The sequence below is a fragment of the Kryptolebias marmoratus genome, linkage group LG16 (genome assembly GCF_001649575.2).
Source record: "Kryptolebias marmoratus isolate JLee-2015 linkage group LG16, ASM164957v2, whole genome shotgun sequence".
Lineage (NCBI taxonomy): Eukaryota > Metazoa > Chordata > Actinopteri > Cyprinodontiformes > Rivulidae > Kryptolebias > Kryptolebias marmoratus.
In genome coordinates, this window is record NC_051445.1 from 29,931,566 (window position 1) to 29,949,755 (window position 18,190).

The 18,190-nt window shown below is 38.2% G+C and overlaps 1 protein-coding gene across 4 annotated transcripts in view; it reads right to left on the reverse strand.

Annotated features, from left to right (window-relative positions):
- ascc3 (activating signal cointegrator 1 complex subunit 3) overlaps window positions 1-18,190 on the reverse strand; it is a 297,685-nt gene that overhangs the window by 71,493 nt on the left and 208,002 nt on the right. For 3 of the 4 annotated variants that reach the window (XM_037980369.1, XM_017414246.3, XM_025005501.2), the window contains exons 17-22: window positions 15,497-15,616; window positions 12,562-12,726; window positions 10,669-10,755; window positions 10,325-10,501; window positions 5,122-5,347; window positions 2,389-2,543 (exon numbers count right to left, since the gene is read on the reverse strand). In XM_037980369.1, the coding sequence (XP_037836297.1) occupies window positions 2,389-2,543; window positions 5,122-5,347; window positions 10,325-10,501; window positions 10,669-10,755; window positions 12,562-12,726; window positions 15,497-15,616 (930 nt within the window). Of the gene's footprint in view, window positions 1-2,388; window positions 2,544-5,121; window positions 5,348-9,130; window positions 9,792-10,324; window positions 10,502-10,668; window positions 10,756-12,561; window positions 12,727-15,496; window positions 15,617-18,190 lie in introns of those variants that run through there. The other variant, XM_037980370.1, reaches the window with a different exon arrangement.

Below are 18,190 nucleotides of genomic sequence, written 5' to 3' on the forward strand. Positions count from 1 at the left end.
TGCCATGGGTTCTCACAGAATGAACTTGTTTATAGAAGTGATGTTGAATTTTCTTCCCTTGGGAACCAGACTGACTTGCCTTTCCCTAACTCCTCCTTCTGGTCCAGTATTTCAATATCTTTAATAAAAGCACCTGTGTTGATTTGGAGGACCAGAGCTTTGATTTGGAGCTTCCCTGTTCAGAACTGCTCTCTATATTCTGTGCACATTATATAAATAAACCTGCATGAGTGATTCATCTGACAGTGCCTGGAAATTCATTTATTGCTGCCACAACAAGTTCAAGTGACATAACTTTACCAGACTGTCCTCAGCAAACTAATGATGGAAAATTCAATAATCTTTAATATTTTAGTAGTTTCCCCATAACCCTAACATGCTTGGGCACCAGCATTTCTTGTTTTGTTTATTCACAAGAAAGTCAAATGAGTCCAAGGCTTCCTGATAAAAGAAAGTAGCAAAGTCTATTGTGTGGTCTGATAAAAAAAATAAAAAATAAAAAAAAAAACTACTAAAGTACACATTGAAAAAAAAAAAAAGATTTAAAGTGGCTCCCATCCAAAACAAAAACTACAAAGAAGTTTTGATGAGCAAGTGATTAAGGTGCTTACATGACTTAGAAACAAACAAAAAACGCCCCAAAACAAACTAAATGCATTTATGTTGAGAATAAATTACATATTCGTGGACTTGATTTAAAATTAGGTGACTTCTGAAGGTGACTGGTTGAGCTGAAATTTAGTTCAGGGTATCAGAGTAATGGGGCTGAATACAAATGCACACCAAACTTTTCAGATGTTTAATTGTAAGAAAAAAAAAAGAAAACCATGTATCATTTTCCTTCCAGTTCACAATTATACACTACTATTGGTCTACCACAAGAAGTCCCAGTAAAATATTTTGAAGTTTGTGGTTGAAATGTTACAAAATGAGGAAAGGTTCAAGGGGTATGAAGACTTTTTCATTGTACTGTATCACTAATAATAGAATGACCTTTTTAAAACATCAGATACTCAAAACATTGAGCAACAACTCCCAGTTTAAATCAAGTCATAAAGAACAAGAAGGATATATGCTGAGTGATGGCACAGCCTGTAAGAATGAGTCAGTGTGGTCCGTCTCCTGGGTGCCATCAAGGAGGAGGGCTCATGTGTTGGGACATGTGTCCTGGATTTGCAGCCAGATCAGAACTAAGCCAGTAAGGGTTCAATTACCACTCTCCCATGATTAAAGCATGCATCGCTAATCGAACATAAACATTCATCTTCATACTCAGCCTCTATACAATAGGCTTCCTGTTCCACTCAGATTCCAGGAGAAACTTTTGACTAAGCTTCTTGTCATCCCCTCTGGACTTGTCTGCCCACTGAGGTGGGACATGCAGGCTCTCAAGCACAGATAGAGGAAAAGATAGGAGAGGAAGCTTGTCTATTCTCTGAAGTAAAAATGTGACAATGGGTGTACTGTTTGTGTAAATATAAGCCAGCGTGGCTCAGGAGACAGGAGGAGGAAGAAGACTGAATTTAAGCAGCTGTTGTCACATTTATCCTTCCATATTACACTGAACACTTTGTATAGAAATACCCTGGAATGGCCAACCATAGCTCAGTCTACACTAACAAGACATGAATTCATCTTGGCAGGTGCTTTGTGGCATCCGTACTGCTAGCATATCAGCAGACAATGGACATCTGAGGAAAAGAAACAGCCAAGAAACTCATTGTTTTGCTATATTTTATCATATTTTTCTGGTCCAGTCATGACCCAGTAGCCACGGTTTGACCTGGGGGTGAACTCAACCCCCCAGGCTGGGTGCTCCAATTTCCATGTTCTAGGCAAGGTTGCCTGTTAAACATGGTCTTCCTTTATCATCAAGGTCTTTGAAAAATTGTAAAGCTCCCTCTGAGTCCTGGGGGTGAGCTTCTGCCTCAAGCAGATGAATGTCATCTTGGGAGTGATGGTAGGATGGAGCAAGAGATGGACTGTTGGATCTAGGCCTCTTCTGCAGTAATGAGGGTGTTGCTCCAGTCTTTTAGAGTCAAGAATGAGCAAAGCTAAAAGGAAAAGCTCTTGATTTACTACTCTGTCTACATTCCAGCCCTGATCATGAGGGATAGATCATTACTGAAAGAAAGAGATCCTGGATACATGCAGCTAAAAAGTGCTTCCTTTGTAGGGTGGCCGGACTCAGCCTTATGAACATGACCGTCTTGATGGATCTTACCTCACTGTGATTTATTTGACACTAATACATCAGAAATTTGATTCAGATATTTAACGTGAACAGACAAGCATTAAAAAAATCTTTTTGCTGACAGACCAAGCCAAACATCTGGAAGACTATTTAAACTGAACCACTAAAAAGGTTTAAGGAGAATCATTACTTACCTGGTCATTCCAGCAAAAATCTGGTGTGACGAGAAGACGAACTCGTAAGACAGTGCGTGTAATTGGTTGGATGCTAGCCTCCAATGTGATTGAGGGAATCTGGTGTACACACTGTTTGACAGTCAATCCAATGTTAACATGATGCAGCATGTGACCTAAGGAAAGAAAAAGAGCCAACAAAAAGCTTTTGATGTGTGAACTGTAGAAGTATAAAGAGAACCAAAATCAAAAGAAATGTTAAAGGTAGAGGCAGTGGCTGAATATGGTCACCATGGCTATCGCATACTCCCTGACTACCATGTTAATGAGTCAAACAGCAACACAGACTGAAAGGTAAGTCTCAAACAGTTGCTGTGTGAAAATAATAAGTCAGATCTTAAAAATTCTTAAACCCTGAGCAGCAAAAGACTTATGGTCACATGTGAGTTTTTATGTTTTTACAGTGTTTTATGTAGGAGGTATGAAAAAAGCCCCTCCACTTTCAGGTTTAAAGAAGACATTTTCAGCTAAAATATAACTATCCATCTTTCTTGCTATGGAAATGTGTCTCTGTGTTCTAGTGGTTTTGAGAAAAAATTGTAAGTCTTTTAGAAGTGAAAGACACACTTATTGAACTGCTCAAAGTGGGCCAGTACTCTCCAGTACTCAGTACCAGCACTTCTAAATGTTTGTCCTTAGCAACTCGTCACAGGGCTGATGAATATAAAATGTTTTTGTTTGTTTGTTTGTTTTTTTGTAAAAGAGGACAAATAACATTTGTAAGTGCTGCTGGGACCTGAAGTGAAGTCAGTGAGCAGTTAATTACTTGTAAAATGCAAGGTCCAAAAACATGGAAAACAGATATTTAAAGCACATGATTTTAGATAAAAATTAACCACATTAAATGGGTGACAAAGAAATCAGAGTGAACCTATCAAGAAGTGTGAGCTGATCAGGGGGTATGACAGGCAAAGAAGTTGAAAGTAAATTACCATTACTCACTTAAATGATTTTAGAATTACAAAAATGAAATCATGTCTGTACAGTATACAGCATTGTAAGTAAAAAGTAAATCTGTTGGTATTTGTTGGTAATTTAAGTCTTGGACAAAAAACATGCTTGATGCTTGACATGAGAGGAGAGCAACACTCTGAGTTCTTAGCCTGTACACAATGTTCCCACCTTATTTTCGGGGTAAAAACGTCTCCACTTTGACTGGGAGTGAATAGAAATCCTATATTTTTTTATAAGAAAGCAACTTTAAATAAAACTACAGCAATAATTCAAAGCCTTTAGGTGCCTAAATATCAAGGCCTGTCAGGCAAATATTTATTTCATGTCACTGTTGGTCAATGATCTCCAGCGTTATACAGAAAACTGTTCATAAATATAGGCAAAGTTCATCTAATTGGACAAACAATGCCACCTAGTGACTTGAAGAGTAATAACCTGGATCTCAAGGTGAATGAAGTAGTCCTCAGTTATATTCTCCTTTACTAAGCTGCTTTATTTTGCTGTTTTGGGTTTTGGTTATGAGTGTACGGAACAGCAAACTATTAAACCAATATTATATAGCATGAACTAACACCAATCTGCTGAGGGACAAACAGATAGAAACTAGCCTTGGGCTGCAATCTGGCAGTTTACAAATACTGTGTATTTGTTCTTTTTTATAGCACAAACTGTACCTGATTTAAATAAATAAATAAATCAGAATCTTTTAAGGTGGGTTAACATGTAGCTGCTCAAGTGTTTAAATTTTTAACTTTAATGAAAAAATGATTGATGAGGTTTTAAACTATTTAACAAGAGTATTGCCAATGGTACATAGTACACCTGTCAGTTGGGATAATCTATGAAACAAAGGATTTGACATTTCTATGTTACTCGGATGTGAAGGGAGAACATAGACAAGGTTTTCACAGAGGGGTCACCTGTGACCTTCACCTTTTTGTGTTGGTTAAGGTTGATTAGGCCATTCTGAAATTGGGGTGACTCCAAAAAGTAATTAGTTGTAGATGTACAAGTAATGATTACTTTTAAGAGTTTCAATAAAAGACATCCAGTGATTTATGAAATAGCAGACGGACAAAGTTGACTCTAACACGTATTGCAAATTTTTCTCAGGTGAGATATTATATCACGTGTAGAACTCTAAGTGCATGTTGTGAAATACACTCAAATAATAACATACCAAATCTTAGCTCAATATCTGTAAAACTGACAGAGTAATATTTTTTTGTGATGGCTAAGAGTAATTAGCTGTGATTAGCTGGCTAAATCCCTATTGTGATAACAGGCCTGGAAAAATCTCAGTGCAACTCAATATTGTGAATGCTAAATTAGGGTTCACGTTGTTTTTTACTGTTTTGCTAATATTAGCTTTTAGTCTATTATTCTGCTGATTTTAGCTTTTAGATACTGTTGGTTTGGTTTCTGGTGGTTTCAGGTTTTAGTGACTGTTTTGTTCATTTTAGCTTTTAGCTTTGGATTTACTCATTTTAGCACTGGTTCCAATCGTTTAACAACTCCATTTCAGCTTCCTCACCAAATTTCAGCAGTCATACAGTACTCAGCATTTACACTGCATTTTTACAGAAAATGCTAATTTTTTAGTGAAAATATTGATATTTGATAAGACAGTGCATTGATTCTCCTTTTACACAAATAACCAAGAATTTGTCCTACAGAATGATTTGTCTCCCCCACAGTAAACATATTACCCCCATAGTGGAAACAGAGTGTTTTTTGTACCAATCTCATCTTTCCTCATTTCCTTCAGTTTGTCCACAGTGAGATTCTTCTCCTCCAGGCGGCTCAGGACCACTTGGCTCAGGTGGGGGAACTGGCGAAGAGGGTGGGCAAACCCCCAGAGCCGCTTGTCAATCACCTTACAGAGAGTGAGCAGTCGGTAGGTCATGGCAGGCCAGCGCTTCCTCAGAGCAATCTCAAACAAAGCCCGCACAATCCGAGCAGCATTCTGTGGGAGGAAGCATCATCAGGAAAAGAACATGTTAAATCAAGAGCAACTTCACAACCACACAGACTGAAACTGAACCTGTATACAGGATCCCTTACTTTATTCTTGCCTGCCTCTAAAAGGTCTGTGTCTGTATGTGTGCGTTTGTGTCTGTTTGGGAACAAAATATCTTATGAACCACTGTCAGATTTTATTGAAACTCCCAGAAAGTAATCCTTGAATTTACATCTACAACTGATTAACTTTTAGAGTCCACCCATTTCAAGACGGCTGCCAAAGGCAACTTAAATCGGAAAACACAAAAATGCTATGAATCAATCACTTTTACAGATATCGTGTTAACATTTGGTGTAGTTGTAGAGAGTCATTCACAACATATTTTGAGGGAGACATTTTACAATCTCAATTGTGATCATTAATTACATTAGTTTTCTTATTTTAATTTGACACAAAAGGCTGCAACTCTGTCCCTTCCCAATATAAGATGATCTTAGTCTAAAACTCTGGAATGCAAGGAGGTGGGTGATCTTTAATTCAAAGCAGCAACAGTAATTCTTACACTCAAACAACTGACGAATGTTTGATGCAGAGCAGAATTAGCACACGGCAGCTGCTGGGTACATCATCCTGCATTCAGGTGATTAATCATGCTGCAATCAAGAGAAGGTCTGCTTCGGTTCAGACATGCAGGTTGGTTCCAGCTGTGCCTTGATGGATTACTCATCAGATGGCAGCACTTACTGAAGACCACTCAGCTAAGGTCAGGTTGTGACTGATCTGCTCAGCTGCCTATGTGATCAGAGTGTCTGCTGAATGCACCCGTAGAGGAGGAAAACTGAAATCTGAAGCCTGAAGTGAGGGCCAATTAAAGAAGTCCTTAAAATGATTCTGTTCATCTGTTACACTCTTCTGATGTTAAACTGAGCCCCAATCTTTTCAACAATAACTAAAGAGTTGCTGATGACTCCAGGAATGAAACTGCAGCAAATATTATTGAAGTGAATTGTCCTTTCAGCACTGTGAAATTTACAACATACATCACTTTCTTTATACAAGAGTTTCTACTGTTAGGCCCAGTTTACATGATGCTGTTGAAACCAGGACAACAGAGCTGCACTTTGGCCGTTTGTTTACACAACAACAATGATCAGATTATTTGATACCGGAACTTTTTGAATCGAGGGCTGTTTACACTACTCCGTTTTTGAGTCAATTCGTAGATTTTCTTCTGCAGTTCAGCCGTTCGTGTACACGACAACAGTGCTTATAACCAAAACCTTTTAAACCCACTTCTCAGACTGGAGTTGTTCGAACACTTACATTTGTATTTCAGAGGAAGCTGCAACATGTAAAATTGTACATGCTTATCACAGGCGGCTGTTCAGCACATGCATGAGTTCATAAACAATAAAAGCAGAAAGCAGAGTACTGTTAATGTTAATCACGTGGTTCAACACAAAGCAGAAATCCAACTTCACTGTTGGTCCAAATAAACGTTGTGTATTCACCATTTTGGATATAACCTTGTACATGCTCCAGACTGAATGTGTGCCATGTTGAAAGCCTGGCATCAGTGTTACAACAACACGTATATTCGATAATTACCACTTATGTGATAGTTTTAGGGTCAAGTCCCCCTCCTTTTCTATGCACGTTTGCTAATAACAACACACAACTAATCTTACAACCTCCCACTTCAAGAAAGCACATCTCACTCAGCACATATGATAGTTTGGGTCAAAATACAATAATTTTAAAGCAACAGTAGGATAATTCATCATTACTGATCTGGCAACCCTGTTTGGCATGGAAACAGCGGATTTAATGAGCACAGCTATATCCATGTAAACATGTTTTTTACTTGTTGATTTGCCTCAAAAAACACTGAAAAAACTGACATTTCCTGAGATCATGCAGTCACCATGTTAGATGTAACTGTTTACACACTGGAGAGACAGGTGTCTGTGCAAATGTGGGTGTCAGCGCCAGCTAGTGGTCTGACATGGGAACTACATTCAAAGGGCACAGGATTACAAGATTACAATTTTCATCTTCACAGGTTGCAAAACTGTATTCTAAACTGTGTACTTTATTTTATTGCCCACATTATATCCACCTCAGCCTGCTTTATACCCACCTTGGCAGCCCCCCAAGTTTATGATTTAATGTACTGGATGTTTTCAGTCACAAGAAGAGCTCCCTCGCAGGTCTGGCACTTGAGAATTATTGGAAACTAAACTGAGATGGGTTGGAGACTGTTGCGGCCCAGTAAGATTCCACCCTCATCGTGAAGTTTGGTACAAGGGATTAGAGTAGTGATTTATAAGAGAATTTGCTGTGTGTCATGAGAACATTATGTGTCGCTTGTTTCTGAAGAAGCATTCCTCCTACAGCCTTATGTGCCCTCCAGATCTATTAGAAGTAAAGGACATTTGCTTTTAGCTGTCCCAAGGTCCTGGCTGGTCCTCAGAGATGATCAGGTCTTCAGTTGTAGCTCCTAAACCATGGAACCAGCTGCCCCTTCATATCAGACAGGCTTCAACTCTTAGTGTTTTTAAGTCTCACCTTAAAACACATCTATACTCACTGGTTTTAGTACAGCATGGGAGCTGACATTTTTGCATCATTTAATTGTTTATTGTTTTTGCAATTCATTTTGTGTTGTACCAATTTTTGTAATTATTTTTAATTGACCATATTTTCCACACTATAGGGCACACTGGATTTTAAGGCTCACTGTCAATGAATGGTCCGTTTTTGAATTTTTGTCATATATAAAGCACGCCAGACTATAAGGCGCATGCATGTCCCAATTTTTGTAACTTTGCGGACCACACGTGCCGTGTTCCATTCAAAATGGAGAATTTCGCTGCTCTAGCGCAGCAGTCCGCAACCATTTTTGCTCCACAGACCGCTTCATTATCAGACAGTATTTAAAGGTGTGGCGGATAAATACAACAAAATAAAATGATACAACCAGCATGAAAATGGGGGTATTTTTTAAAACATAATAAACGTAAATCCAACGTGTAGTCGCAACTTTGTTAGTTGCGTCCTGGTATTGCATTATCAACATGAATAACACCCTCTCCTCCCTTTAATGTTCTCTGGTCAATACTGCAATGTTTAAACATGCCCTTTAAAATAAGATACACCACAAATATAAAGTGCACAAAGAATACAGCTCACCCTAACACTGAATCAGTGGGAGCCCTGTGCTTGTTTCTCAGTAACGAGACGGTCCCATCTAGGGGTTCCAGAGAAGTTTGTTTTTTACTCATTTTGCTGCTTGTAGGTTTGTTTTTAGCGGTAACGTATCACGTGACATAGATAAGCGTTTCAACATGCATCAAGAGTGAGTCATAGGCAGATGTATGGAGAGAATCCGGTCATTTTTCAAAATAAATGTCGTTCAGTCTCCGAAAAAAACCAAAAAAACAGAAATACTGTAAGTACGCCTGTCCCGATAATAAATTTTGCTGGACGATTAATTGTCTCAGAAATTATTGCGATAAACGATAATATCGTTTGGAGATTGTTTTAAACTAAAGTGATGATAATAACATAATAGTGCAAGTACATCCTCTCAAAGATTAATAAACCTTAATTAAAAAAGAACTCTTAAAACTGGAACTAAACCACAAAATAAACAAAACAACCAAAAACAAAAATTAAATGGACCCTCAGTCTCTGTTAACAAAAAATGCACTTGAATAAAAACTAAATACAAATAAATAAATAAATGAAAAAAAAAACCTACATTCAACCAAAACAGTACAGATTATGAAGTCTGGAAACTAAATACAGTAGCTCTTCAAAAAATAATAATCATTAGTTTTATGTAGAGAAGACGGGCAAAACTGCCAGTTTTATAAACAAAAAGTGCAAACTAACAAAAGCACAAACGCTTGCAAAGTTTCAGCGGTTCGCCTCGGTCATTTGGTTTGAATCCGAAGTGCTCCCACACCGCTGCTGTTACGCTCCACGTTGAAACCAATTCCCTTTTTTTTTCTCCCCCAATATCAAATAGCTTTTCATTAGCTTGCTAACTCCTCACCGGCGTGAATGATGCAGAGGAACAAGACGATGCACCTCGGCTGGCTACCTGATGCGATAGGCCACGCCCCCCCTTACGCTAAGAGAAAGGTAGGGGTTAGTAAAGAGCACCGGAGCTGAGCCTTTTGTCATCCAGTGTCTTCAGTAGAAAGAGAGAGACACGAAGAAACAATAACGCCGAAAAATTTAAATTACCAACCTCATTTTAATTTATTGTGCGATTAATTGATTTATCGTTTATCGCACTAGGCCTAACTGTAAGTTAATTATTCTTTTTGTGCAGACTGGTACCAAATGACCCACGGACCGGTACCAGTCCGTGGCCCGGGGTTGGGGACCTCTGCTCTGGTGGAGCTGGTTCGAGTGTATCAGCCTTTACATGATCCCTCTGTGAAAGATCACAAAGATAATCAAATGGTTAAAAACTCACGGAAGAATACTGCATCGACATAAGCGTCAAGTATAGACGCCTCCACCGCACGCTCAGGTCCGCGCGCTGTGCATTACGAATTCTTACATATATAAAGCGCTCTGGATTATAAGGCGCACTGTCGTTTTTTGAGAAAATTGAAGGCTTTTAAGTGCGCCTTATAGACCGGAAAATATGGTACTGATTGTCTTATGGTCCCATGTGCATTGTTGTTATTTTCTCACTATTTTATGCGAAACACCTCGGCCAACTGCAGTTTTTCAAAATGTGCTATACAAAAATATTTTATTTGAATTGGTTCACACGTTGTTTATTGTTTTATCAACAAAAATTAAACTGAAACAAAATAACAAAAGTTCAAAAAAGGGAGCTTTTCAAAAATTGTAAATATCATAATCAAAAAGTAAAACACAACAGCTGGTAGGTAAATGGAAATTTTTTAGTGAATGTTGGAGAATTTGTGTTCATGTGTTTTGTTTTTTGGCCCTTACCTGTGCCACATATGACAGGTCGGAGATGAGTGAGAAGCTATCCACCTCTCCTCGACCAATGTAAGTCTGGAGTAAGACGTTAACTTTGCCATAACCATTTTCCACCCCGCCAGCAGCTGGCAGCTCGCAGTAGTTGCAAAGCAACTGGTCCAATTCCTCTAACTCCTCATCACGAACCTGCCAACACATTTTGCTTGTGATTTACTGCTGTTCACAGATTTCAAGTTATAATTTTAATACTTTTAAATTACATTTTTTTATTTTTAAACCCTTGGTAATAAGTTAGTAAAATCTGTGCTGGACAGAACATTAAATGGCCCATTTAGAGCTTAATGACCTCTTACCTTGAGCTGTTCAAACTCTTCAGCCTTGGATACAATGCTGAGGATGTCAGCTTCAGTCCTCTGAGAGTTGAAAAGTTCGTTGAATGTCTTCCCACAGAAGAAAAATGTGTAAGTCATTGGAATTTGATCAAAAAAGATATTTTAAAAAATTTTCTGATATCTAAGGTTTGAAAAAGATTAGGACCAACAAATTTCTGACATGCTTTTATTTGCTGACACACTTGTAAGATATGGATCTATGATGGCTCCAGATCAATTCATCCCTCTGCAGAGGGTACGTACTTGATACTTACTGGATACAGATATGTACCGCTTACTTATTATATACATACCACTTATTTACTGGGTACGTAACGTAATCAGGTAAGTAACAGGAAAGTACCAGGTAAGTACTAAGTACGTACCCAATATATACCAGGTAAATATTAGGTATGTACCCTTCAAGTGTACGATATATACCTGGTATGTCCCAGGCTAAATTTTAAAAAAAGTAGTTTTATTTAAATAAAGCATTAAGCTCCTTAAGTAATTAACATGTTCAATGATGTGTCTGATGTTGACAATGAAATAAAGAACAGCATGATCCTGTGTGGTGTTGTGTGGAGTTGGTGTCTCTAAAGACAAGTGCATGCAGAACTGGTTGCAGAATAAAGAAAATGAGACAAAAGCATAGTATGGTTATCCATCCATCCCTCCATCAATTCGTCCATCTTCTTTACCATCTAATCTATGCAGCCGGTGCCTATGGAGATACGTGCATGCAGGGTTGTATGCATGCAGGAAACATGCATATGGTAAATGCATGGATGAGAAGTGGTAATATTACATACCCAACAAGTACAAAATGTCAACAGATGGGTTCAAAGTAAGGGTTTGATTAACCCTTACCAATCCATGATTTAAAATAACATGATATTATGTGGCACCTGGTCTCCATGTTGTCTCTTGCTTGGTAGTAGCCATTACAAATGTGTTGTGTGTTGTTCTAAGTTCTAAGGGCTGTCAGAACAGGTTATACACTTAAATTATATACTGAGAAATACTGAGATCAATTGACCAATAAATTGCTGACTCTTTTTTTTTACCTAAATATCTCCTTTTGAAGGTAATGGTTGGGGCTTCAAAACAAAACATGTGAAAACATTTTCATTCACCACTTTTTAATTTCCTAAATTAAAAATAATTTTAAACATTTTTCCCTATTTTGCTTTATTTTGTGTAGGTTCATAATTTGTAATTAAACTGAAAATCATTTTAAAGGGGAATGGAAAGAATATTAATTGGAGGTGTAGATTCTCAGTCATCCAGGCCATGGTAAATTCAAAAAAGGTTAAAAAACAAAAACAACTGAACTTCTATTCTGTAGTTGAAGACGTTTCGCTTCTCATCCGAGGAGCTTTCTCAATTCAAAAGTAGAGAATGTGGAGTTGAGCTCATGTGACAAGAGTGGCCCATCAGTGAAGTCAGACAAACAAGGATTCTAACGAGCCTCCATTGTTAGGAGAGTGAGAACAATTTGCAAGCAATCCAGCTTACATCACATCTCAGTTTTAAAAGCTCAACTCAACACTCTCTATTTCTGAATTGAGAAAGCTCCTCGGATGAGAAGCGAAACATCTTCAACTACAGAATAGAAGTCCAGTTGTTTTTGTTTTTTAACCTTTTTTGATTATTAAATGGAGTGAATAGTTTTGCAACTCATTGTATGTTTTAAGTTGTATGTCAATTGCTCCACTTATAGTATGAAACTGAACAGAAAAAAAACAGTGATGTGTTGAAAGCCCAAAATGCTTCATATTATTTTCATTTAGATGATATAGAGATGAGACTGTCTCATATGTGGTATACATCTGAGTCCTCTACTGTGGTGTCACTGGGTCCAGAAGACTCTACCTCTATGGTGTTGTATCGGATGTAGAAGTGACTAGCAGTCCTGCCGAGGTCAGTGGAGGCAAAGTAGCCAGTGCGCTCCTCAAAGCGGATCATTCGGGCCTTGTCCAGTTTTCGAGCTGACTCTATTACCAGCTCCTTCCTGTAGAGCTCCAAACCTTGATCCATCTGAAACAGGTTGAAGTTATTCTTTATTTTCAAATATATAAAATTCAAATTACTACAAAAAGTAACATTTTGACACAATTCTTTTAATGTCGTTAATAAAGTCAAATCATTTACCTAAACTCATGCTTTAAGTCAGCATTCACACTACTGTATTCCTTTATAAAATTTCTTCTGTACACTTTTAAAAATTTGTTTTACTTATTTTCAAATATTTTGTGCTATTTTACCTACTTTTAGCTTTTACCTACTGTTTTCCACCTTTTAGCTTTTAGGTTTCATTCTGCTCCTTTTAACTTAATAGAACTTTGCTAATTTTAGTTGCCATTTTTCTGATTATAGTTTAGCATCTGTTTTGATAAATTCAACTTTAGCATCTATTTTGCTAATTTTGGCTACTGTTAAGCCTATTTTAGCTTTACCACTTTGAGGATATACAGGAGATACAGAGATACTGAGGACATACAGACCCATCCTCCAGTCTGTTATTACTGGGAATGTTAGATCTCTTCTTAACAAGATAGACGGTTTAGCGGTGCTGACCCGGCATCAAAGGGACCACTGGACCAGTAGCATCATGTTGTTTACGGAAACAATGCTGTCCACAATAACTCTAAACATGACAACTTTGCCAGTTGGATTCATGCTGCTGCAGGTGGACACAACAACAGACATTGGTAAGAGGAAGTGAGGTCTGGCAGTGTTTGCAAATGATAAATGGTGTAACTTTGGTCACATTACAATCAAAGAACAGCACTCTTGCAAATGTGTGGAACTGTTAGTCTTTAGCATGTCGCCACACTACCTGCCATGGGAATTCTTGTATGTTATTGCAATAGCTGTATGCATCCTCCTAGCTGCAGCAGAACATTGACAGTGGAGTTTGGAGAGGTCTAAAGACCGTCTCAGAACATGAGGAACCAAACTCCCAGGCTGTGGTGGTCCAGCAGTGGGTTAATGTCTGAACATCTTCAATAAATTAGAATAGGGTTCTGCCTCTTATCCAGTCCAGAGCTCCATGCTGTAGCAAACCCAGTTCTCAACACACAGCCACCCTCCATTGCACAGCTAATTGCCCCAACCCACCCATTCACACTTCCCAGCACACAGCCCCCGATTCCCCAGCTGGCCTTCACTGCAGCCCAGGTGAGGAATCAGCTCAGCAAGATTAAGACAAGGAAGGCTGCAGGCCCAGATGGCATCAGCCCCAGACTCCTGAAGTCCTGCACAAACCAGCTGTGTGATATTGTTAAACACATGTTCAATCTGAGCCTGAAGCTGAGGAGGGTGCCTTAAATCTGGAAGCCTTTCCTAAGACCCTGCATCCAAAGGACTTCAGCAGCTACAGACCAGTGGCATTAACATCCCACCTGAGGAAGACCCTGGAGAGGCTGGGAACAGTTCTGGCCCCACTTCTGTTCACCATCTATACTGCAGACTTCAAATACAACTCTCCAACCTGTCATCTGCAAAGTTATTTGATGACTCTGCCATCATTGGCCTCATCGCAGATGGGGATGATGAGATGGAGTATAGAGGACTGACATGACTTCCTGAGCTGGTGTCAACAGAACCACCTCGGAATCGATGCAAGAAAAACCAAAGAGCATGTGGTGGATTTCCATAGACAGAGACACTCTCCACCATCGTGTGTGAATATCCAGGGAAAGGGCATTGAGAGCAGACTCTACCTGCTTAGGAGACTCATGTAATTTGGAGTCCAGTGGGAACTCCTAAAACATTCCTTTATGACACTGTTGTGACATCAGCCATTTTTTATGGTGTGATGGGCTGGGTTGGGGGCATAACGGCAGCTGACAGAAGAAGGGTCAACAAACTCATCAGGAATGCCAGCTTCGTCCTGGGATCTCCATTGGATTTAGTGGTGTGGTGGGAGAAAGGACAGTGAGGGCCAAACTTTCATCTGTGTTGGTGAACGACTCCCACCCCCCTGAAAGGCACTCTGATGGCACCAGAGAGCTCCTTCAGCAAGAGACAGCTCCACCCGAAGTACATGAAGGAGTGGTTTGGAGATCCTTCATTCTGGTGGCTGTCAGACTGAACAACCAATGCTCACAGCAGAGCACCCCCTCACCCCACTAGGAAGAGAATAAACATCCAACATTCAATTCTGTCTTTTCTGTACAATAAATATACAAATATATGAAACATTTTTTAAATATAGCCACACATTATGAACAAATGTGTATATCGATCTCTAATTTATTTACCTTTTATTTCTGTTCTATTACAATGTAAATTGGATACGTGCTCTTGTTCTCTGCTGACAAATGCTACTATGACTCTGAATTTCCCTCTTGGTGGACGACTAAAGGCATATCTTATCTTAGCTATGTTTAGCTACTGTTTTGCTTATTTTAGCTTTAACATTTTTTTTGCTACTTTTAGTGACTAGTTTGGTAATTTTAGCATTAGCTTGCCTTATTTTACCTTTACCTATAATTTTCAAAATTTTACTGTTCTGCCGCTTTTAGCTCGTGTTCTGCTTGTTTTAACTTAAACAACTCAGTTTTATCTTTTCCAGTGCTCAACATTTACACTGGATTTTCACAGAAAATTAAATTTCTCTAGTTACTTTTAATTTAGGAGGTATAACTGTGTTTGGCATCAGTTACTAATAGCACATTACAAAGTAATTAAAAAATATTTAACACAAGGGACTCAGCAGGTCAGTTTCTTCAATGATTTCAAAAGTATTTGCTATATTTGCTGTCATCTTTTTTATATATAGATTTAACCAGATTCTACCAACCTGTAAAGCCTTGTGATTGATGCCATATGCCAGTGGATTGGTCCTCATGCGAACATATAAGTAGGTGTAACTGAGCCACTTCACGGCTTCATCCACATTGGTGACGGTTCCTAGAGCAATCTGCAGGAGAACACAAAACCTCACAGCCCCATGTATTTGTGGTCTGTGCTTCCATCTGCTGGGCATCTCATCACAGTGCAAGCCAGAGCTGGCTTTCTGTTTGCGTCTATCTTTCTAAACAAACACATCTAACATTTCCACTTCACATTATTTTCTACAAAAAGTCATGTCATGTTCTACATATACTGCTGTACATTTTACAAAATCCTCAAACTGTTTAATTTTTATATCATCTCTGGGATACCCTTTTTAAATGTAAAAAAAATATTACCAACAAGCTTCCAATTCATTTAATGAGACATAGCACTTTTTACTAATTGTGTTTGTGCATTTTTTCAACATTACAATTCAATTAACTTTAGTTTACTTATTTTTGTAACAACAGTTCACAACAAAAATCATCATGGGACATTATAAAGAAGGAAAACAGGTCCAATTCCTAAATATATATGATCTAAATATAAAAGTATATAATTTTAGTAAAAAAATAAACTTTTTTAGTTTATTGTTGCTTCAATACAAGGCAATTCATATGAGCAGCAAAAACTGACATTTTTGTACAATTACTAGTTACAGCAAATACTGAAAATAATTTATAAATGTTTTCAATTTACCCATGTTTTTTTTAAACTGGTCTGAGCTCTGTCATAAAATAATTTTACTTTCCTGCACTTTGTACTATTTGTATCATTATTTTTTAATTGTTCATAGATATGTAGCAGTATATTATCAGTATAGTATATTATTCGACTACAAACATGTCCACTTTATTATGTTATTTCCAGCAGACTACTTGTGAAATTATAGATGCAAACAAAATTGTTTGTACTATTTTATTAGAGAAGGAAACACCCACAATGTTCACTGAGATAACGTGAACCTGACAAAAGTAACAAAAAGATGGGAAAAAAAACTAGTAATTAACTAATCAGTCAGTCATCCTACTTAAAGAGTGAAAAGTAGTCATAGTGCTGATTGGTATCATGCTGTGTACCACACTGAATATGGATCAGAATGCTAAGGAGAGAGTTGTCTCAGGAGCTAAAGACTATTTCACAGTTCAGTTCTCCAAGCAGCTTGATGTTCCTGTGACTACAGCTGTACGGATTATTTAGAAGATTAAGGTCCACAGGACTGGAGCTAACCTCCCTGGATGTGGCAGCAAAAGGAAAACTGATGACAGACTGAAGAAACTGACAATGCAAATGGTCCCCAAAAAGCCCAGAACAACTTCAAAGTCAAAATACATCAGTGTTAGATCATACCATCTGTCACTGTTTGAGCTAAAGTGGAATTAATGGAAAACGACAAAGGAGGACACCATGTTGAAAGCAAATCATAAAAAAGTGAGACTGGAATTTGCCAAAATACATTGTGGCAAGCTACAAAACGTAGCTTTTTGGGCAACAGGTCCCATCAGCTCTACGTTCACAAAGCCAGAAATGAAACATCCAAAGAATGGAAGTCTGTATCTACAGCGAAACACGGACGAGGCTCAGTTCTGTTCTGGGACGCTTTGCTGCATCTGACACAGGGGATCCTGAATCTGTTCAGGGTTCAATGAAATCTCAAGACTATAAAAGCATTTTGGAGCCAAATGTGCTGCTCAGTGTCAGAAAGCTTAGTCACAGTCCCAGGTCATGGGTCCTCAAACAGGACAACCAAAAACACTCAGCTAAAAACACCTAAGAATGGCTCAGAACAAAACATTGACCATTCTGAAGTGGCCTTCTGAGTCCTGATCTAAATCCTGTTGAACACCTGTGGAAGGAGCTGAAATTACTTTTGTCAATTTCAAATTATTTCAGTGACCTTTGTGGGTATTTCTTTTTTTGATGAAAGCGTACAAACAAATTTGTCTACATGTTTACGTTTAACTCCTACAAACTTTTAACTAATTCAGTGGTTTGTGAGTCTGCATTTACAGTTTCTGTTATTGTTGCCCAAAGGGTCAGAATTCCACCTTATAATTGTTACTGTTCCTGTGGTAAACTGGGATCTCATGGATTTAAACTCCCTTCAGATACTGAAACTTTCTTATACCAGAATAACACCTGATCACAGGAAAAAAAATTGCCTTTAAAATAATATTTTTCTGCCCCACATTTCTTTACTTTGTGGAAAGAATAAATATATATATATACACTCCTGATCAAAACCTTAAGACCAGTCAAAAAATTGCAAGAATTTGCATTTTGCACTATTGGATCTTAAGAAGGTTCTAAGTAGAGCTTCACAATGTTAAAGGGAAAAATCAGTGCAAGAGACAAGAACTTTTGAGCGGGGAATTAATTGAAAACTGCATTTACACTCAAACATGATTTTTTCAGCTGATCAAAAGTTTAAGACCATAGTCTTTAAGGCCAAAAGCTGTGCAAAAATCTGGATTCCATGTCATTTTCTGGCAAGTATTTACACTGTCAAGACCTCCTGATGGCAAAAGCAAAAAAGCTCACCGACTTTGAACGTGGTAGGATTATTGAGCTGCTTAAGCAAGGCCTCTCACAACGTGCCATCGCTGCTGAGGTTGGACGCAGTAAGACAGTCATTTTGCATTTTTTAAATGATCCTGAG